Here is a 23,102-nt window from a genome sequence, read left to right on the forward strand (position 1 = left end):
AATGGATGGGTAAGTGAGTGGGTGAGTGAATTCCTTTTCTATATGCTAAACAAATTTGGGACAGAATGGGTAGGGGCCTAGGAAGGAAGTACCTGAAACTCAAGTGATGTCACTTTATCTGAGCTGTGACTCAGCTGCCTACACACACACTCCCCAGGAATTGGCCAATCACTCACACAGTCATCTGTCCACTCATTCATTCCCCCACTGAACACAGGCCTCTTCTGCCACCTTTCCATGCCCAACCCATGCTGGATGAAGCTGGAAACCCAGAGATGGCTCAGCTCCACGCCCTGCCTGGAGGAGCTCGGGGCGGGGTGGGTGGGAAAGGGAAGCAGAAGCACGCCATGCAGTTATCAAGATGGTAGGAAGTGTGTCATGAGAGAAGGGAGGCACAGAGAAAAGGCTGTTGGAAGTCACGGCGAGCTCCCTGGAAGAGGAAATATTGGAGAGGAAAGTGGGAGTCTAGCTGTTCTTCTCCTCTCTGGACTCTGGACTCCGGGCTAGGACTCCCAGAAGGCCTTCTGACTCACAGACCTGTCCAATGGTTGTCCTTTCCAAATACCTCGCCCCCAGAGTAAAACACAGGCTCACTCGCTTTGACAACGGCACTCTGTGTCCAACTCCTGTCTAATTTTTTACTTTTCCACACACATTATCTTCACTCCAGACACCCCAGATCACCTGAATCCCCCCAGCACTGATCATTGCTACAATGTGAATGAACTTCAAAAACATTATGCTGAGTGAAAGAATTCAGTCACAAAAGACCACATTCTGTATCCTTCCTTTCCTATGATATATCCAGAGTAGGAAAATCCATAGAGACAGAAAGTAGATCAATATTCACCAGGAGATGAGGAGAGGGGGAATGGTAAGTGATTACTTAATGGGCGCAGCGTGTTTTACGAAGTCATGAAAAATTTTGAAACTAGAGAGAGCCGATGGATGGTTGCACAACGTTGTGAACACACTAATTATCTTACACTCTAAAACCGTGCACTTTACAATAGTTAATTACATGTTATGTGAATTCCATCTCAATAAAAAATGAGTGTATCAAACCAAGCTATAATTATATGCCTATCGATCACGCCTTGTCCTCTGTAAAGCATTTTCACCTACTTCCTCGCATTAATGTTCTCTGTCCCAAATGCCCATTAGGAGATAAAAACAAAACAAAACACAGAGGGTCTGAGAGGACTCACGCCTTCCTCAGGGCCCATCAGCTGTGCTGGTTTAAGCTCAGAGCAGCAAGACCCCAAGGAGGCCCCAGAGGGAGATGGAGTCTGAGTTTTGGGCCAGACCTGTCCCATCCCGGGGGGGTAGGCATGGACGGGCAGGGGCACCCTGAGGCCAGGCCCCACCCTCCCCAACCTGAAGTCCCCATCCTGCTCCTCTGGTGGGGGAGGCCGTGGTACCCTGCCTGTCCTGAAGGAGGTGGGGGCGGGGAGGAAGAGGCGTCAGCATTTACTTAGTGCCAAGCTCATGTGGGGGCTCCACTTCCCGATCTACTTGGAGTCTCAAACCGTGCAGGATGACATTTAGGAAACTAATGCTCTGGAGGGCGGGGGGAGAAAAGGAAGCGGGTGGGTGAGAAGGAGAAAAGGAAGAGGCAGGGAGAGAAAGAAAAACATGTATATTAAAAAGACAGAAGAGAAGAAACCCTTATTAGCACCTACCTACATTATATATTTTTAGTCTTCACAACAGTCCCATTTTACAGATCAGAAACTGAGGCCCGGAGAGCCTGGATGAATTTCTGGGTCACACAGCAAGTATGTGCTCCCGTCAGGATTGGAACCAGCCCACCCAAGACCTGGCCCCAAGGCTCTTCCCAAACGCAGTGCCCATCCCTTGAAAGAGTCACCTCTCCCAGGGCCTCAGTTCCTCGTGTGTGCAGCGTGGACGGTCACCCCTCACAAATGCAACCATGGCGGATGTAAAGGCATGGGGAGGGCATCACGGGGGGAGGGAAGGACGACAGCCCCTTACTCTTTCATGGCTCCTGGTGGCAGCCTTGAAGGCAGTCTCCAGACGTATGTTTGTAGAGGCCCAAGCTGAGGCAAGAGATCCTAAAACTCCTGGGACTCTTTCTTTCTCATCCCTGTTCTCTCAAATGCCCCCTGATGCTTTTGAAGGTGCCCAGCTGCCTACATGCGAGACCACACTGAAGACAGAGACAGACGCACTCAACCCCAAACAGTGTGGACTTAGAATGGGAAAGTCCCAGAGAGAGGGGTATGGTCTGCTGGGGAGTCGGGGAAACCTTCCAGGAGAAGGGGAGGGGGGTCATTGGAACTGGGTGTTGAAGGCTGAGCAAGAGCTTACCATGCACACTTGGGAGCCCTACACAATGGGGTGGGTGTGGATTGCAGAAGAAAGAAACAATCCTTCTAGATCTCTCTCTCCGCCAGTCAGAGTCAGCCCAAGTGAAGAAAGCAGGCTATAGGTTGGGATAGTCAGAACCCAAATGATGGGAGTGCCATTAGAATTAAGCAATAACCAGTTAACAAAATCTTGGGCAAACAACTACTTATCCAAACCTGTTTGTGTCTGACTTCCCAGTGGATGGGCATTCTCTTAAAGTTCCTAGGACTCTATTAACCATACCTTTTCCCTTGCTATTCCCACTCTCTGTGTTGCCATTTCTGCTTTGGCGAGCTCCTATTCATTCTTCAAAGCCCTACTCAAATGACCCTTATTCTGGATAGCCCACCTGCCTAGAAGCCCTGGTGGACTCTGGGAGTTGAGGGTTTACCCATCACTCAGAGGCCCAGCCCACCTACCTGAGGCGCTCACCACGGGTTTGATGTAATCAGGGTGCACCAGAACCACCAGTGGCAAGACAGGTCCCATCCACACCAAGATCACATGGTGCATGTTGTCCAGCACCTTCTTCTCATCCTGGAGGCCCATCTCATTTGGGAGGTACTGTGGGGGTGGTAGGAAAGGAGAGTGAGGAGGTGTCCAGCCCCAGCTTTTGCCAGTCCTCCCCCGCTGCCGCCTCCCTGCACCCCAAACAAGCTGAGACGGACTATACGACTGCAGACAGTGGCTGCACCTCACTGTGCCTCCACTTCCACATCTGAAAAGTGGGGAAGAATCAACTCTCTGTCTGAGGACAGTTGAGAGAATTCATGGGATACCAAAGCATCAGAACCCCAACGCGGGGCCTGACACACAGCTGATGCTCAAGAAATAAAAACAGGCACAGTAAACACGTTCATGATAATGGTTGGTATTTATCAAGTTTTTGCTCTGTTAGTAATAAACTATTCCTAGTGTTGTCATATTTAACACATGCATGTTCTTGCAATGTTAAGCGCTGTTTGGGGCATTTTTCACAGATTTATATGTTCAACCCACCCAAGAACCCAGTGACAGAATTGCTACTATTTCCCCTTTTTACTTTATCTGAAGTTACAGGTAAGTGGCTGTCCTGGTTTGGCCTCCCCAGAAACAGGTCCTGAGACAAGAGTTCCAGGGAAAGTAGTTTATTTGGGTGATCCCCAAAAACATGGGGAAGTGGGGAAGCAACAGAGGCAGGGAAGGTAGCCAGCAAAGAATAAGTTGTCAAGAAAGTAACCACATGGGCAACCAGGGCTCGGTGCCACGAGGGACCCCTGCAGGGACACGTATCTCAGCGTCAACCCACCAGCTCACACGGTCCTGTAGTCACTGGCTGAGAGCCCTCCTGGGGCTTTAACACTCAGGCTCGCCGTCCACACGGCAGAGTGGGCTCCTGCTGCTGGAAAAAGCCCTGGAACACAAGTGCTGGCAGCCGGAAGTCAGGCCATTGCACCCAGAAATGGGCCCAGAGGATATGGACAGGCACTGGGCACCATCGGCCGTTATGGCGGAGCCAGGATTTGAACACAGGCCACCTGGCTACAACACGCCCGCTCTGAACCAACATGCTCTATGAAACAGAAACACTTCAGGCTCAATGTCAGATGCATCTGAACTCAAATCCACCCTCAGCCACTGTGTGACCTTGGGCAAGTCACTTAACCTCTCTGAGCCCCAAAGATGGAGTCCATAATATAGGGCAGATCCATCCTTATTTCACAGGCTGTGAGGATTAGGGGAGAGCTCAGATCCGAAGGGGCCTAACCCAGTGCCTGGCCAGTGGTAAGGCCCAGCAATTATAGAATGAATAAATGAACACATGACTCCTCTGTGGCTGCGATGTCTCCTTCTCTATCAGGATGGCCTACCTATAGGACCACCATCCAAACCAGAGGAGTAAGGGCATTGGAGATGCAGCATGAAAGATGAGTAGAAGTTCTTCTAACAGGAAATTATATTCTGGGCAGAGGGCACAGTTTCAGGAAAGGCCATGAATGGGGGGGACGTGGGCGTCTTGTGACAGGAATAGGAAGTCATTCCATGGGATGGGAGGGGGTTGGTGGGACAGGGGAGGAGGGGAGGAGTTGGAGCAGAAAGGGCCCTGAACACCTTCAGACAGCAGCGGGAAGCCATGGGGGGGGGGGGGGGCGGTGAGCAGGGGAGGGACATGGTGGATTCAAGAATCCCTCTAGAGACAGGAGGAGGGATGGACTGAAGAAGTGAGACTGGAGACAGGGGTCCAGGGAGGAGGGGGGCATGAGGCCTGAGCAGAGGTGAGGATGGAAGAGAGGGATGGGATTCAGGCACAAACAGGCAAAACCTGACAAGTGCTGGCCCCAGGGGGATAATTCCAAAAAATAAGCTAAATAAATGTTCTTTGTACTATTGAGTGGAAATGCATCTCCCACTTCCTTCTTCTGAGACACTCCCTCTAAGCAGTATCTAAAATGTTTCTAGATGTTTCTGTCCCTGCAGGACCCAGAAGCGGAGCTGCACCATTGTGTAGCCGGTTCCGTGCCAAGCCCGCCCCAGAGGTGACCGCTGGAATCATCAAAACAATCCCATGAGGCTATGAGGCATGAGCACAGTCCTTGCAGTGCAGATGGGAAGACTGAGGTCTGGAGGGGGAAGGAGCTTGCCCAAGGCCACACAGGCAGTAGGTGGTCGATAAGGGCATCAGGTCCATGCTCCCGCTCCCAAGTCCTCTTCCACACTCAGCATGGGGCCTCAGAGCCCTCTGGACTTCTCTCCCCTGGCCTGTGAAGTCCTTCTAGGAAAGTCCAGCCTTTCTTATCCAGAAAATAGAGGTAGGCCCTAACCGGTTTGGCTCAGTGGATAGAGCGTCAGTCTGTGGACTGAAGGGTCCCAGGTTTGATTCCGGTCAAGGGCATGTACCTGGGTTGCGGGCACATCCCCAGTAGGGGGTGTGCAGGAGGCAGCTGGTCGATGTTTCTCTCTCATCGATGTTTCTAACTCTCTATCCTTGTCCCTTCCTCTCTGTAAAAAAATTAATAAAATATATATTTATTTTTTTTAAATATATTTTATTGGTTTTTTACAGAGAGGAAGGGAGAGAGATAGAGTTAGAAACATCGATGAGAGAGAAACATCGATCAGCCGCCTCCTGCACACCCCCTACTGGGGATGTGTCCGCAACCCAGGTACATGCCCTTGACCGGAATCGAACCTGGGGCCCTTCAGTCCGCAGGCCGACGCTCTATCCACTGAGCCAAACCAGTTTCGGCAATAAAATATATATTAAAAAAAAAAAAGAAAATAGAGGTAGCAGAGGGAAGAGAGCTAAGAGAGGTGTGTTGGAGCCAGAGAGCTGGGTTTGGACTCGGGCTCTGCCATTCACAAGCTGTGTGGCCTAGAGCCAGTCACTTAAGCTCTCTGAGCCCCAGTGTTTTCAGGTGCAGAGTAAGGACAGTAAAGGGACCGACCTCCTAGGATTGTCAAGAAGACTAAAGGAGTAAACATTTATAAATCGTCTGGCATAATACTTGGCACATACATAAGAAATAAAACGTGCCCTGGCTGGGTGGCTGAGTTCATTGGAGTGTCGTCTCAAGCACCGAAAGGTTGCGGGTTCGATCAAGTACAGAAGGCAGCCGATAGATCTTTCTCTCTCACATCCATGTTTCTTTCTCTCTCTCTCTCTCCCTCTCGCCTTCAAATCAAATTTTTAAAGAATATTTTTGTTCAATTTATTGATTATTAGAGAGAGATGAAGGGAGAGGAAGAATGAGAAACATCAATATGAGAGCAAAATATCAGAGTGAAACATTGACCGGATGCCTCCTGCACACCATGTACCAAGGATCCAGCCTGCAACCTGGTATGTGTCCCAACCAGGAATCAAACTGGCAACCTTTTGGTGCGCTGGACGATGCCCAACCAACTTTTCACAGAATATATATCTTCAGGTGAGGATTAAGAAAGAAAGGAATGAAATGAAATGCAAGGAAAGGGTTGGCGCCGTGACCTGGGACTACAGCATTAAAGAGGGAGATAAAGTATGGAACCAAGTTGGGGTTGGGGATGGAGCAACAAAATCTACAGGACCATGCCCCCCTCACCCCCGACCCGGGCCCTAGAATCTGATGAACTTCACAGGCATTGGTGCTTGTATTCTGAATATGAAATCTTATTGTATCACTGGATATAACCTATAGCATATGAAAGGTACAGCCGGAGCCTGGAATTACAGAGAAAGCTTAGCAGTAAGCTCTGCCTCATCCCAGCCACGTGACCTTGGGCAAACGGCTTGCCCTTTTCTGAGCCTCAGTCTTACATCCTGGCTCCAACCAGTTTCTTGGAGGGGGGCGGGGGGGGGGATGAGGGAAGCCAACAGTGCATCAGGCTCCCTGAATGCGTGGGATCCGCCCTGCCCGCCCGCCCGGCCCACACGCACCATGCCCAGGTGGCCCAGCAGCCAGTTGCGCCGGGGCGGCTGGGGGAAGCAGCGCAGCCGGCGGCAGGTGACGTAGAAGCGCCAGCAGAGCCGCAGGGCCCGCAGCAGCAGGTGGAAGAGGAAGAAGAGCAGGGAGAGGAGGAGCGCGGACACGGCATACAAGCGGAAGGTGGTCTTCTCCAGTCCCAGCAGGCGCAGCAGATGTTCCGTGACGGGCAGCATCCTGGGGGGACACACGGGGTAGGGGTCAGTGCCGATGGAAACCACCCTCCAGCCACCCGTGTGCCATACGCATATGCACAGTGACCTGTGGAGTCAAGCCTGGTGTGCCTGGCACACAGTAGGTGCTCAATACGTGTGAGTTCCAGAGGCCAAGAGCACATCTCTCTCCTGCCCTCAGCAGTGGTCTCTGCCAGCTGGCCAGATGGATGCCCCAGAGCCCCACCACATGCCCTCAGCTTTGACTTTTCAGGACATCCCTCCTGACTTCTCTGCCCTCGCGGCTGGTCGCTGGAAAATGAAGACACGCCCTGCCCCCAAAGCAGCTCTCATCAATGACGGGGGAGCATTGCTAGATAAAGACGCCAGTGCCTTCTCCCCTTGGGTGCAATGACCCTGAGGTGTGGGTTCCACGTGCACTACCAACGGGGTTAAACTCCAGCTGGTCACAATAGAAAGTTTCTCTGTGAAATGCTCTACTTCTTTCTCCTCCTCCTCGGCCTCCTCCACCTTCACCTCCTCCTTCTTTAAATTGAGATAAGGGTCACACGACATAGAAGGAACCATTTTAAAGTTCACAGTCCAGTGGCACCTAGTGCATTCACACTGTTGTGCAACCATCACCTCTATCTAGTCCCAAAATGTTGTCATCACCCCAAAAGGAAACCCCGTCCCCCTGAGCTCCCCATTCCCACCATACCTACAGCCCCTGGCAGCCACTGATCTACTTGCTGTCTTTGTGTAATTACCTGTTCTGGACATTTCATATCAATGGAATCATACCACATGTGACCTGTGTTTGGCTCCTTGGACTCGGCATGATGTTCTCGAGGCTCATCCATGTTGTGACATGCGTCAGCACTTTATTTCTTCTGCTGAGTGACTTTCCATGGGAAGGATATATCACAATGTGTTTATTCATTCATCTGTTGATGGACATCTTAGATGTCTCCACCTTTTGCCTATTGGGACATGTGCTGCTATGCATCTGTGTGGACATGTATTTGTTTGAGTCCCTGTTTTCACTTCTTTCAGGTTCACATCCTCCTTGCCTACCGGCTTATTCTGGGATCACTTCCCAGATAAACTGCTTGCCCTCAAATCCCTGATCTAGGGTCAGCTCCTGAAGCAGCCAACCAAAACAAGGTGGGTGGGTAACAATAATAACTCAGTGACCAGAACCGGTGCCCTGACTACACGCTGTCTCATGGAATCTTAAATCAATCCTTAGAGGGAGGTCCCATCATTCTCTCTATTTTCTTTTCTTTAAAAAAAAAAAAAAAACACAACATGTTTTATTGATGTCAGAGATAGGGAGAGGGAGAAAGAGATAGAAACATAAATGATGAGAAAATCATTGATCGGCTGCCTCCTGCACACCCCACGCTGGGGAGTGAGCCTGAAACCCAAGCATGTGCCCTGACAGGGATCAAACTGTGACCTCCTGGATCATGGGTCAGTGCTCAACCACTGAGCCACACCAGCCAGCCTCATTCTCTCTATTTTCCAGACAACTAAATGTCCGTTCCCCCAGCTCAAGGGAGACAAGAGCTGGCCCCAGAAGACCCTATCAGAGATCAACCTCAATCGCCCTCACAGGGAGAGCCATTGATCTCAGGCAATGCCAAGGGGATTCCTGAAAGGGTGGGTCCTGTCCTCACCTCTTCTTTCTACCCAGTCCTACCAGACAGGGTTCCCTCTATGCTCCTACTTCCCCCGGCAACACAGATGAAGAAACCCTGCACTTCAGGTCCACACCTGAGCCTCAGTCCGCACCCACTCCAGCTGGGGGTGCCCCTGGGGCTCAGACTCCCAGGCTCTTCCATCTGCTGACGTCCAGCCACATCAACCGTGCAGGAAACATGAAGTTTCTATTGGTCACTGCGTCCTGGGAAAAGATCTGGGTAGATCATCACCAAATATGGAGAGGCCCACTGGGATGGTCTGACTTAAAACGAAGATGACACGAACTCTTGTCAGGATGGCTACTATCCAAAACAGGAAATAACAAGTGCTGGCCAGGATGCAGAGGAACCGAAATGCATATGTATTGCTGCTGGGAATGTAACATGGTACAGCCAGGATGTGGAAAACAGTATGGAAGTTCCTCCAAAGAAATGAAACAGAATTGCCGTACGTTCCAGCAATCCCATTTCTGGATGGATCTCTAAAAGCAGCAAAAGTAGGGGCTCAGATATTTGTGCATTCATGTCCACAGCAGCCTTATTCATAATGGCCAATAGGTGGAAGCAACCCAAGTGTCCATAGAAGGATGAATGGATAAACAAAATGGGGTACATCTATACAACGGACTATTACTCAGGCCTGGAAAGTAAATTCTGACACATAACACAACATGAATGAACCTCGAGGACATTGTGTTAAGTGAAATAAGCCAGTCACACCAGAAACAAATACTGTGAGGTCCACTTCCATGAGGTCCTAAGAGTAGTCCCATTCCTACACTCCTAGAGACAGAGAGTAGAAGGGTGGGTGCCAGGGGCTGGGGGGGGGGGGAGTGTGGGGAGAGGACGGGGGAGGGATGGGAAGTTAGTGTTTCATGGGAACAGAGTTTTAGTCTCGGAAGATGAAAAGGCTCTGCCGATGGATGGTGGTGATGGTTGCACAGTCATATGATCGAACTCAATGGCACTGAACTGTACCCTTAAAATGGTTAAGATCCTAAATGTTATGTGTATTTGACCAGAATTTAAACTCCTTTAAAAAAAAAAAATACAGACTGCCTGGTATAGGGGATCTGTCCCGTAAAAGGTCCAGGTAGGGTGGGGGTGGGGTGTGGGCAACCCCCCAAAATGAAGCACAGCCACAAGCCCCAGGCAGATGCTCTGACTTGTGGACAATGACGAGCCATTGGGCTGCCTCCTGCTCGGGCGGCTCGAGGCGACACGCTCGACAGGAAGCAGCCGTGGGTATTTCTTTCTTTACCGATTTCACGGTGGATAACGATTCCCCCGGCGATGCCAAGAAGCCCGCGAGTGATTGCCACTGAGCATCGTGCTCTCCCTCTGAATGCGTCCACATGCCAGCCCTTCGCCAGGGGCTCTGCATGCATTTCTCCAGCACTCAGTTGGCAAATCATGTGGGAGCCCCTGCTATGTGTGTGACTCTGTTCTGGACACTGAGGAGACAAAGGTGAGGCAAAAAAATAATAATAATACAAAATGTGTTTCGAGGACCCATGTGAAATTCCTCACGGTGGCTGCCTCCGGAAGAGGCCTGGAAGAACTGGGGGCAGGAGTGAAAGGGAGACTTAACTTTCCCTCTTCGTTTCTAGGGGCTTTTTGATTTTCTAAACCATAAGCACATATTGCCCGTTCAAAAACGTTACTAAACAGGAAATCGTAGGGAGCTGCAAGGGTGTGTTGGAACTCAATACTTCCTACGTATTTTTCTGTAAGTCTAAAACGTCTCTTAAAAAAATCAGGTCTAGCCCTGACCGGTTTGGCTCAGTGGATAGAGTGTTGGCCTGCGGACTGAAGGGTCCCAGGTTCAATTCCGGTCAAGGGCATGTACCTTGGTTGTGGGCGCATCCCCAGTAGGGAGTGTGCAGGAGGCAGCTGATCGATGTTTCTCTCTCATCGATGTTTCTAACTCTCTATTCCTCTCCCTTCCTCTCTGTAAAAAATCAATAAAATATATTTTTAAAAATTCAGGTCTAATTTAAAATTAGGTAGTTGAAATTCATGAAAATATGAGTTAAGATGCTTTCATTGGCGGGGAGGAGCATGGTGTGGGGCGCCGGCAGGTTTCCCTCTCCTGACCTGGGTCTGATGACATGTGTGGTTTCAACTTGAGAAAACTCCTGAACGGTCCAGTCCTGGAATGTGCACTTCCCTGTATGGACATTACACTTCAACTTCAAAGGAAAGAAAATGTTGTTTGGGCATGGTATCATCCTGTAAAATGTGAGGTGTAGACTCAAACAAGCCTCGGTTCAAAATCATGACTCTGCTCATCCCCAGGAAAGCAGCAGCCTGGAGTGAGCCGAGTCCCCACTCTCAGCTTCCACTCACCGATCTGGAAAATGGGTTACAAATAGCAGGACCTCCCTGTTAAGGTTGTTTGGCACACTTTGGTGAGGTGAGGCTTAGGAGGATGGCATGCAAAATTTTAGCCATCGTCCCTAATTCTGCTGTTACTCTTCTATGGAAGTGACACACAGGATGCTGTGGGAGGCCAGCATACCCACTCCCCTCTGCACCAGCCCTCAAGCTCATCCCAGACCCAGGCAGGGCACGCAGCAGCCCTGCCCTGGCAGAGGTAGCCCCGCCTGTCCTGCGACGGCCCCATGCTATCTGGAGATGGAGGTGCCCGTGGCTCCAAGGCCCACGCCCATGGAGCTCTGGTTTGTCAGGTTAGCCCGGCCGCCAGTGGAGGACTTGTCATACAAGGTGTGTGGGCTCCTAGGAAGGAATTCAGGACAGAGACCCTGGCCTGCCGGAAACCGTCTATCTGCCTCTCCTTGAAGCACAGGTGCTGGGGCACACCGGCAGCCTGACAGCCCAGCACATGACACTGGTCCCACTGCCCCACACCCCGCCTCTGTTCTCCACTCCCCCATTCTGACGCATGGCACCTCTTTGACCCCCTCTTTGCCAAAGGGCTGCCCCACCCAAGACTCATACTCTCCCAAAGTGCCAGGTCCCAGAAGGCCCAACGGAGAGAGAGCTTACCCCAGATTTCCGAGGTTTTGAGAAAGAACTTCAGGAGCAGTTCGGAGGTCAGGGTCAAGTGGACAAGTTGGCGTGGGGAGGGGGGAGTCTCGCTGCAGCGTTGGGCACACTGTGGGAGATCTTGGCAGAGGAAGACGTGTTAAAGCCACCAGTCGTAACCTAGATCATCCCAGGGCTGCAATGGCCTGTGAGCACCATCCGGGGCAAGTGTGGCCACGCTGACATGTGAGACTCAGAAAGAATTCTATAAACCTCTGCTGTGTGACCTCGGGCAAGTGTCTATGCCACTCTGAGCCTGATCTCCTCCTCAGGAAGACAGGAGCCATAGTACCCGCTTCGTGACGCTGTTAGGACAACCCAGCATTTTTAACGTGCTCAGCTTGGTGCTTGGCACACAGTAAGCCCTTGATCGAACCTCTCATTGCTGTTAGTGCCACCGTCAGACTCAGGGTTGTTACCCGGCCGCCTGGTATTTGTAGAACAGGGCCCAAGGCTTGCCGGAGAAGAGAGTGAGGGTCGCATTTTGTGAATGGCTCCTGTGTCATGCAAGCCCCTCTGCAGATACCTACTCAGGTCACCAGCGGCTGCCAGGCCAGAGCTAATGTTACCACTTAGAAACCCAAGCCGGGCCATACAGACAGAGAGGCCGGGGCCATTGGAAAGTGCCCAGGATGTTGGGGTCACACAAGGCTGGTTTGTTCAAATCCCAGCTCACCCACTGTTGCTCTGTCTTCCCCCCACCTTCAGCCTGATACTCCCCAGCTGGTGGGCCTCGGCCGCCTGGCATGGTCCCGGAACAGCTAGCTACCGCCTGGTCCAAGGGGTGAGTGAGAGGCCGGCCCCTGGGACACCAGAGAGCATCGCGTCACCAGCATCCAACAAACGCCAGCTAGGATCCACTGCAGGACCTCACACAACCCTCACAGCTACCTCTGGGGGCCCAGGAGGGCACCCTGCCTTCATACAGGGGCACTCAGAGGCCTGTGCCTGCTATGGGTGGGCAGGCGGAGCAGAGCATAAAGTCGGCGGGACGCACAGCCTCCCTTTTAAGACAATGAAATCCTACTGATGCCAATCAGCCCTCAGGAGGCGGCACAGGGCAGAGCCTGATTGGGGGCGGGGGGGGGGGCGAGCAGAATGGGGTGGGTCTTCTTGAGGCCCCTGCCACCTCGGATACCCAGAAAGGATGCACCCAGGACTCCTCGACGGGCACAGAAAAGTCTGCGCTCAAAAGTAGCGACCGTCTGGGACACACCATAACCCCACCCCCCGGCCTCGCGAACCTGAGTGTCCCGGACGCGCAGCTCCGTCCTGAGTCCCGGGATCCACGAGGCCGCCGCGCATTCCCTCGCACCCGCCCCGACAGCCCGGGAGCTGGCGCGCCTCGGGTTCCAGCGCAGGGCGCGATCGGGTTACGCACCGCCCCCCACCCCCCTTCCGTCTGCACTTACCCCTCGGGTCTCGGCCTCAGGCCCTCAATCCGGAATCACCGGCGTCGCCACTTCGGTTCTGAACGCACCGGCCCGCGGCCCGGCCCTTTAACTCCGCCCGGCCGCCCCGCCAGGCCCGCCCCGGCCCGCCCCCGGCCTCGCCGGCTTCTGGGCGGGGACCAGGCGCGGCCCCCGGGAACTGAGAGAACAGGAGAGACAGAGTCGGGGAGGTATGGAGAGTGGCGGGAAGGGAAAGACTCAGGGACCGAGTTGGAGAGATGAGAGATGGAGAGAAAGACGCAGAGAGACAGCGAAAGAGACGTGCGGACACCCAGAAACCGCAAACGCTCAGGCCCCTCGCCCCCTGCTCCTGCCGGTGCCGGGGTCTCCTCCACCATCCTCCCTCAACACCCTCCTCCCATCCCAGCACTCCTCAAGGCCCCCACTTCAGGGCCTGCTCCCCAGCTTGGACAGGGGTCCCTAAGTCAGCACCCCTGATCCCCAGAAGCCCCCAGGAGCCTCCTCTGTGGCCACCGGGAACCCAGACTCCACCAACCTCTGGGAGCCCGGCCCTCGGCTCCCTCTGCATCCTGGGTCCAGCCCAGGCCCCTGGGGCTCTGCGGCTCTCCCTCCAGGAAAGCCTCCGGCCTCAGCCAGCAGCACCAGACTCTGGCTCTGCTCCTCCCACCCCACCCTCCCCATGCCAGCCACCTTGACCCTCCCTTGATCCTATCTTTGTCTTTGGCCAGCCCCTCTGCTCCAGGTGTGTCCAGACAGGGTCAGCCCCACCTCCGGATGTGACAGAGATACCATTCTTGGGTTGGTGGGTGGGTGGCTGGCTGACCTGGGCAAGTGGGCAGGCAGATGGGAGGACTCACAGTTGGCCTCTGACTCTCCTCGGTCTCCTCAGGGCCCAGCAAACCAGATGCCCAGGAAATATCTGTCATCTGTCAAAGGCCGGGAGTGAGGGGGGTGGGGGTTGAGGGGGTGAGGGAGACAGCCACAGGAGGCTAGAAAGAGCAAAGGCTCCAGCTATTATTGCCAGCCCATCTGGGGAAACTGAGGCACGGGCTGCAGGCTCAAGGGGAGGTGTGACTGTCTGGGTTCAGGCAGGGGCCAGGTCAAACACGGAGGAGCCTGAAGCTATGAGGAAACAACGAGTTCAAAAGTTAAAACCCTAAAAAGCTGAAGAAAGGAAGTGCAGATGTTTTCCCCAGGATGGCTATTCCAAAGTCTTTTGATTTATCAAAAATAAATTCTGGATGCAGTTACAGACTTCGTGCCTGGCAGGTGAGCCAGCCAGGTGAGAGGTCTGGCCTTGGGGCTGGTTAGCTTGGTGGATGGGGCCGAGAGGTGAAGCAGGTCCCTCGCAGCGCTGAACTCTCAGAGGACAGAGTCCGGGACCAAGGCCACATGGAAGGCCCTGTCACACAGTGGTTAGAGCGGTGACTCTGGAAGCAGAGGGTCCAAATAGCTCCATCACATACTCCCTGTGAACCACAGAAGGTTGTTGTAGCGCTTTAGTACAGTGGTTCTCACCTAAAGCAATTCTGCTCCCCCCTCCAGGGGACATTGGGCAATGTCTGGAGACAGGTTAGGCCATCCCACCTGGGGGTGGAAGTGCTATGGGCATCTAGTGGGTAGAGGTCAGGGATACTGCTAAACACCCCACAGTGCACAGGACAGTCTCTCACAACAGACTGTAATCCCAGATGTCAACATGCTGGCTGGGCAAGACTAGGAATTTTAGATAACACATGGAGGAACATTTTCTATTTTATATATTTATGTTACATGAGAGACTTGGTTTAATGAGTAAAAAACACAGTCTTGTTGGTATAACAGTGATGTAAGTTTTTTAAAAATAAGTAAGGTTTAAAAGGAAAACCACTAAAAGAAAACCATTAATTCCGTAATGGAAACATATTACATAGGTGGGGCAAAATGGTGACAGAGGATTGTGAACAGTTGAAATTTCAGAATCAGACACCATCTGTCTGATTTAACAAAGATGGAAGAAGGAGCTCAATATCTCTTTGGGAAATATTAGGGCACCAATCTTTTCACAAATTCCAGAAAACAAGAAGCAGATAGCTCAAAACTTAAAAGAGAGAATTTAAAAACAAGTGTAAGCCCAGCTGGCGTGGCTCCGTGATTGAACCAGGAGGTCACAGTTCGATTCCCGGTCAGAGCACATGCCCAGGTTGTGGGCTCTATCCCTGGTGTGGGGTGTGCAGGAGGCAGCCCATCAGATGAGAGTGATTCACTCTCATCATTGGTCTCTCTCTCTCTCTCTCTCTCTCTCTCTCTCTCACTCTCTCTCTCTCCCTTCCTCTCTGAAAAAAAAAATAAAATAAAATAAGAACAAGTGTAAGATGCCCCCTTGCCCTAGCAGGTGGTACACTTGGACTCTTCATTTCAATACTGCTCCTTCTCTCAGTGCTGGGCCCTTGGCCAGGGTGGGAGGGGCAGCGTTTTCAGGTGAAGACAGGGTATTACAAATAATTGAAGCTTTGCTGCTTGGAGGAGGCAGAAGGGAGGCCAGGGAGGCTACGTGAAGGATGTGACATCTGAGCTGGTACTTCAGGGAGAGGTTGGATTTCAACAGGTGCGGTAGAGGGGGTGGGGCTCAGACAGAGAGAAGCCGAGGGTGTGGCTGGGCAGATGGCTTTCCCTGGCCTGGGGATGTGGGAGTGGAGGAGGCTGGAGGGGTCAGGGGTGGGTGTGAAGGGCCTTGAAGGCCAATCCCAGTGGCTGAGGGTTGATCTGGGAAATAAGGAATCGCAGATGGTGTGCTTGAGCATGGGGAAAGCCTCATTCTGATTGGTTGTTTTAAAACACTTTACAGCCCGCCTGGCGTGGCTCAGTGGTTGAGTGTTGACCTATGAACCAGGAGGTCATGGTTCAATTCCCGGTCAGGGCACATGCCCAGGTTGCGTGCTTGATCCCTAGTGGAGGGTGTGCAGGAGGCAGCCAATCAATTATTCTCTCTCATCATTGATATTTCTCTCTCATCATTGATATTTCTCTCTCTCTCTCTCTCTCTCTCTCTCTCTCTCTCTCTCTCTCTCTCTCTGTTTTCCTCTCTGAACTCAATAAAGATATATTTAAAATTTAAAAAGTAAACATTATTGATTTTTGAAGGGTGTGGATTGTTTTAAGGATGTGGGAGACATCCGCATTGCTGACTGGCTGAATGTGGGGTTCCAGGGAGCAGAGGAGTGGAGAAGAGGGTGTCAGCCCAGCTTCTCTGCCCTCAGAGATGGAAGGAGAAACAAGTGAAAGGTCCTGGGGATGAGGAGTCACCGAGAATAGGGCTCCTGGCCATGTGGCCTGAGGCAAGACATGTGATCACTGTGAACCGCCATCCCACATAGAAATAATAGAAGAGATGATCACAAGATGAGGTGGTGGTTACGGGTGCTCACAGCTTGGTCTGGACAAACTTCAGCACGTCAAGTTTGCCGTTTGATTTGCACTGTCTTAGAGGTTCTCAACCAGGGCCAATTGTCCCCTCGGGGGACATCGGGCAATGTCCAGAGAGGCAGGTTGTCACACTGTGGAGGGGGAGGTGCCACTGGCATCTAGCAGGGAGAGGCTCGGGATGCTGTTAAACACTGGACAATGCATAAGACGCCCCCACCCCAGGGAATGATCTGGCCCCAGCTGTCTTCCATGCTGAGGTTGGGGCACTCTGGGTTACCTTGAGTCTAAAAGGCCGGTGAGCCCTGACCAGTTTGGCTCAGTGGATAGAGTGTCGGCCTGTGGACTGAAGGGTCCTGGTTCGATTCCGGTCGGGGGCGTGTACCTTGGTTGCAGGCGCATCCCCGGTAGGATGCAGCCCCAGTGGGAGGTGTGCAGGAGGCAGCTGATCGATGTTTCTCTCTCATCTATGTTTCTGGCTCTCTATCCCTCTCCTTTCCTCTCTGTAAATAATCAATAAAATATATTTTTTTAAAGAAAGAAAGGAAGAAAAGGCCGGTAGGCTGGCTGTTCAGGGAGATACCCAGGAGGTAGCTGGGCCCGTCCTCGGGAGTGTGTCTGTGAGTCACCCGACTGGGAAGACAGTGGATGCCCTGGAGTGGGTCAGTGAGGCCACTCAGGGGAGGAGGAGGACAAGAAGTGGGGGAGGAAACAGAAGCTGCATTTAGGGCCAGCACAGGCAGAGGCACGGCACTGGAAGTGGAGACAGCTACGTCTGAAAGGTTGAGAAAGAGTGGTAATAGGTGCCCTTACCTGTGCCCAGAGGTCAAGGAGCCATGGCCCCAGGAGGGAACAGGACTATGTGGTTAGCAGGTCACCAGAGTCCTTGGCCTGGCAGCAGCCAAGGTCCCAATGATTATGATCAGAGTGGGAGGATGAAAGTAGAGGCAGCGGCTGGATTAGGAAGATTGTAGCAGAAAGACATCGGGAAGTGGGTAAAGGTGGAGTATGGCTGGGGTGAGGGAAGGGCTTTTTCTTGGGCTCCAGAAGCTCATGACAGACTTTTAGGGGCAAAGATTTAAAAAGAGAGAGAGAGAGAGAGATCCCATCATGCACTGTTGATGGGGATGTAAAATGGGTGCGGCCGCTAAGAAAAACAGTTTGACAGTTCCTCAAAAATCGAAGCATACAATTACCCTACGCCCCAGCAACTCCACTCCTCGTGTATATCCAAAAGAATTGAAACCAGATACATGTACACCTGGGTACATGGGACTCAGACAGATACATGTACACCTGTGTTCATAGCAGCCCTATTCGCTCCTGTCAGAAAGTGGAAACAGCCCAAGTGTCCATCAGTGGGTAAATGGATGAATACATGTGGTCCATCCACACAATGGAATGTTATTCAACCATAAAAAAGAAACGAAGCTCCTACAACGTGGATGAATCTCAAAAGCATGCTGCGTGAGAGAGGCCAGACCAAAAAACCCCCATAGTGTGTGATTCCATTGCTATGAAATGTGCAGAACCAGCAAATCCACAGATGGAACGTAGATTGGCGATTGCGAGGGGCTCACTGGAGGGAGAAATGAGGAGTGAAGCCGAAACCCAAGGAAAATGGGTACGAGTTCTCCTTCTGAGGTGATGAAAAAAAAATGGAGCAAGATAAGAGGTGATGGCTGCCCAACATCATGAATATACTAAAAGCCACTGAACTGTGCACTTCAAAATGGTTAACTTTATATGATGGGAATTTCACTTTAATAAAAATAAATAGTTGCGGCAGGAAACAGAGCACTCAAATGAGGTAATTTGACTAGAGTTTGGTGAAAGCACTATTTTCAAAGAGATAGCGGCACCCCAGGGGCTGGGAACAGCCAGGAGCCTTCACCACCTCTGGATGCCTGGGGCCTGGGACCGAGAGGCCACAGTAGTCACTGGGACCTGGACCACATAGGGCTGCGTGGGCAAGACTGCCTGGAGGGAGCTCTGAGCCTTCAGTCCAGGGACAGCCAGCCTGCGTGGACCACAGAGGAAAGAAGATGAGATATGAACACGCTGACCTTACTCTCCTCCCTCCCTCCAATGCCTGCTGTGGCTCCCCATTGGTTGAACCCAATCAGAAGCCACAAGGCAAAGGAATGTGTTGAGTGGTTTATACAAGTCAGCCTCCCAGAGCACAAAATCTGGGGCGGAAGGGTAGACACAAGACAGGAGATAAAGGAGATTTTGGAGCGTAAAGACAACAGCCATTCAGGAGTGTGGGGTGAATGGGGGGGGCAAACAGCCCCTTTCAACTCATCACTCGCCACCCTCTTCCTCAAGGTCCACACACCAGCCACTGGTGGCCATTTCCCCCAAACCCACATAGGCCACCTCTGCCACCTCTAAGCCTTTGTACCTGCTCTTCACCATGCTTACAATCCTTGTCCCTTTCACCTACCCAGCTAATGCCTACTGATCCTCGGGTCTTACAAGTAGCTCAAAAGCCATATCTTCTGAAGGCTTCCCCAGCCCTGGACTGAGGTCAAGCCCATACTCCCTGCAGCCACGTCCGCTGTGCATCCTCAGTCCCAGCAAAGTTGCTCCTGGAATGATTTGGTTAGCAACTGTCTGCCTGGATGGGGCTGTGAGCTCCATCCAGACCCTGTCTTGCCTGACCTCAGCTGGCAGAAAGCACATATTCTTTCAACAAACATCAAGTTCATAGAGAGTCCCAGGTTTTGTTCTATACTGAACAAATGGGGTCCTATTCCTGCTCTCTAGAGAGATTACATAAAGCACAGCTAGAAACACATAATGGAAAAGAAACATAATGAAAAGGGGTAATCTATGGGATATGTCCTATGGGGGGAAATCCAGCAAGGTAAGATGAGGAAGGGCTCTCTGAAAAGGTGCTATTTGAGCAGAGACCAAAAGTGAGGGCGGGGGATATCTGGAGGAAGAGCGTTCCAGGCACAGGGCACAGCCTGTGCACAGGCCCCGGGGCCGGATTGTGTCTTACGGAACATCCAAGAGACCAGGGAGGCTGGAGAGGAGTAAGCAAGGGGCGGAGTGAAAGGAGACGAGGGTGGGGAGGTGACAAAACGGATCATGCAGGGCCCGAGGAAGGACCTAATGTTTTGGACATCAAAGATGGCTAAAGTCTGAATGGTCTTCCACCCTCAGCTTTCGGACTCAGGCCTCTGTGAAAGGTGGGAGCCTCAGAGGGTTCTGAGCAGAGGAGGGCTGGGGTTTCACAGGTTTTCACCGGCTCCCTCTAGCTGCAATATTATGGGCCAACTGAAGAGGGCACAAGAGCGGCAGGAGGAGACCAGCGAGGTGGCCGGAGCCTTGGACCTGCAGAGCAGCCACGGAGGTGCTGAGAGTTGGGAAAGCTGGTGGAATGTGAAATTTATTTTAAAGGTGGAGCTGATGGGATCTGCTGACAGATTGGATGGGGCTGTGAGATGTTAACCTAAAAGTAAAAAGGCCTTTCAAAGTGGGAGGCAACAAACATTCATTTGAGATCAATGAGAATAGCCCTGGCCCGTGTGGCTCAGTTGGTTGGGTGTCATTCCGTGCACCAAGAGGTTGTTGGTTCGCTTCCGGGTCATGGCACATGGCCAGATTATGGGCACAACCCCATGCAGGGGGCAGCTGATCCATGTTCTGCTCTCACATCGATTTTTTTTTTCTCTCTGTCTCTCTAAAAATCAGTTAAAATTTAAAAAGAAAGAATAGCTATTTGGGAATCATTAATTCAGAGAGAAGCGCAAATAGTGTTTCAATTAGGGAAAAACACCAGGGGTGTTTATGAGAAAGGGAAGGACAGCAGTTACATCAAACATAGTGATGTTCACTCTAAACAATGTTTTTGTTTGTTTGTTTGTTTGTTTTTTTATATATTTTTACTGATTTCAGTGAGGAAGGGAGAGGGAGAGAGAGATGAGAGAGAATCATGATCGGCTGCCTCCTGCACGCCCCCTACTGGGGATCGAGCCCACAACCTGGGCATGTGCCCTTGACCGGAATTGAACCCGGGATCCCTCAGTCCGCAGGCCAACGCACTATCCACTGAGCCAAACCAGCTAGGGCTCTAAACAATGTTTTGAATTTTCAGCTCAGTAGTCATCCGTTCCAGTAGTCATAATACCTGCTTTCTTATTATCTTTGCAAACATTTCCTCGAGGCACAATGTTGCTTGAGGCCCAGTCCAAAGATTATTTTGCCGTTTCAACATTCCAGATGTTTGAGGTATAAGACATATGAGACAGTTCTTCTCGGATGGCTTCATTTGTTTGTTTGCTAACAAAGAGAAAGAGAAAAGTCACAGGTGATTTCAAGGTTTTTTTACCTGGGTTACATTGAGGCTGGAGTTTTCTTTCTTTCTTTTCTTTTCTTACCTGCCTCTTGCCCCGCCCCCTCCCCCTGCAGCTGGAGTTTTCAATGGAGACTAAGAGAAAAGGAAAAAGGTGATAGAGAGAAAGACAGCAAAGGAGGAGGGGAGTGCATGAGAGGGAGGAGGAGTTGATAGCAATGAAGAGCCAGATGGGTGCAGGAAGTACGTACAGGGAGGAGAGGCTCTAGGCCTCAGAAACTAAGGAGAGAGATGGAGATGTGCTCCCCTAGAAAGCGGGGAGAGTAGGGGTGCTGCTGGGGAGTGGTGGGGAGCGAGGAGGACCAAGGTGCAATGACCTCACTCTCCAGCTGGAAAGCGACTCCTCTCCGCCTGGGCCAGAAATGCTAATGGTCAGAGCACTCTGGAGGAGGGCAGACAGGCAACGTCGAAATTGGCTGGGATTAGCAATAGGATGAGTTCACAGGGAGGGACTGGGAACCTAGTTTAGGCTTCTCGGAGGAAGTAATGTGTAAGTAATCCCAGAGTCACATAGGAAGGGAGGGACTGGGAACATTGCAAGCAAAGTAAGCAGAAGTGCAAAGGCCCTGAGGCTGAACAAGGGTGGCTTTCTCAAGGAGCAAGAGACCAATGGGCTGGAGTGGGACACCTACAGGAGAGGAGGTCTGAGGGGTTGGTGGAAACTGGATCACAATGGTTCCAGGGCCGTGGTCGACAAACTGCGGCTTGCGAGCCACTTGCGGCTCTTTGGCCCCTTGAGCGTGGCTCTTCCTAAGCCTTAGGAGTACCCTAATTAAGTTAATAACAATGTACCTACCTATATAGTTTAAGTTTAAAAAATTTGGCTCTCAAAAGAAATTTCAGTCATTGTACTGTTGGTATTTGGCTCTGTTGACTAGTGAGTTTGCCGACCACTGTTCTAGGGTATGCAAGTCAGGAAAGGGAGAGGAGGGGCAGAGCAGAGGCACCAGCTGGAGCCAACAACTAGAGGCAAGGAAGTACCTGGCCTTGCCTGTTTAGGGCATAGGAAGTGACCCTGCCCCCGGCTGTGCTGATATAAACTATACAGCAAGCAAAGGCAGCGAGTGGGCTGGGGCAAAAGTTACCTCCGTCAGAGAACAGTTGTGGTTGGTGACCACAGGCCACCCAGGGCTGATTCAGCAGGATTCTGTGTAGTCAGAGGTCAGCCCCCCAAAGAGCAAAGCGACACAGCAGCGAACTGCCCCTACCCAGCCCAGAGGACCTGCATTGGGGATCTCTCCTCACTAACTCCCAGAAGGGTTCCGCTTCAGGAAACTTCTCAAACGTCCTTGCAGGCTGGACCCAGCTACCAGTCGCTGTGTGACTTCTTGGCAAGTTACTCCGCCCCTCTGAACGCATCGACCACTTCTTGTTGTCGTTTGATCCATCTGTAAATCAGAGGTGTCATCCTCTGCCTACATGACCACAGTCATTCTCCACAATAAGGCAGCGACTCCGAGTATACCCATTTTACAGGTAGCGAGATAGTGGCTCAGAGGGAGGCAGTCACTTGCCCCAAGTTGGGAGTTAAACCCAGACCTGTTGGATTCCAGAGACAGTGAGGCTTTTGAGGACCCGGTTTTCAGATCCTCTATAGCAAGTGTCTGGCACCCAGTGGTGACTAGGCGGATGGGGGGCTTTCTTATAGTCATTAGCCTAGGATGGTGTGGGACCACCTCTCCCAGCCTCGGTTTCCTCGGCTGCAAAATGAAGACTTAGAATCCTCCACTTAGAATTCTCTCCTCTTCGGCTTTGGGAGGCATCGGAGATTTAAAGTGTGTGAAAATAAATGGTGAGGCTTTGGCAGTTCCTCAAAAAGGTACACGTAGAGTAACCACATGACCCAGAAAATCCCACTCCAAGACATAGGCCCAAAAGAATTGAAAAACGGTAGTCAAACAAGAGCACGTACATACATGTGCATAGAAGCACTAGCACATAAGCCCAAAGTGGAAACAACCCAGATGGTCCATCCACACGGTGAAACGGTACTCAGCCGTGAAAAGGAATGAAGCATTGACACGCAGTACAACACGGATGAACCTCACCAACATTACGCCGAGTGACAAGGCCCAGACTCAAAAGGACACACATTGTATGATTCCTTTTATATGAAATGTCCAGGGTAGGTAATTCTTTTTTTTTCTTCTTTTTTTAATCTTCACCCGAGAATATTCTTGTATTGATTGTTAGAGAGGAAGAAGGAA

The 23,102-nt window shown here is 51.6% G+C and overlaps 1 protein-coding gene across 8 annotated transcripts in view; it reads right to left on the reverse strand.

Annotated features, from left to right (window-relative positions):
* LOC132234885 (ultra-long-chain fatty acid omega-hydroxylase) overlaps window positions 1-13,777 on the reverse strand; it is a 30,173-nt gene extending 16,396 nt beyond the window's left edge. Inside the window, exons 1-4 of one of the 8 annotated variants that reach the window (XM_059696424.1) lie at window positions 13,131-13,220; window positions 9,932-10,124; window positions 6,767-6,989; window positions 2,790-2,934 (exon numbers count right to left, since the gene is read on the reverse strand). In XM_059696424.1, the coding sequence (XP_059552407.1) occupies window positions 2,790-2,934; window positions 6,767-6,988 (367 nt within the window). In that variant the 5' untranslated portion in view covers window position 6,989; window positions 9,932-10,124; window positions 13,131-13,220. Of the gene's footprint in view, window positions 1-2,789; window positions 2,935-6,766; window positions 6,990-7,734; window positions 7,974-9,931; window positions 10,125-12,962; window positions 13,110-13,130; window positions 13,251-13,665 lie in introns of those variants that run through there. The other 7 variants (XM_059696421.1, XM_059696422.1, XM_059696426.1 and 4 more) reach the window with 7 other exon arrangements.
* Window positions 13,778-23,102: the final 9,325 nt, after the last annotated feature.

The sequence above is a fragment of the Myotis daubentonii genome, chromosome 5 (assembly GCF_963259705.1).
Source record: "Myotis daubentonii chromosome 5, mMyoDau2.1, whole genome shotgun sequence".
Lineage (NCBI taxonomy): Eukaryota > Metazoa > Chordata > Mammalia > Chiroptera > Vespertilionidae > Myotis > Myotis daubentonii.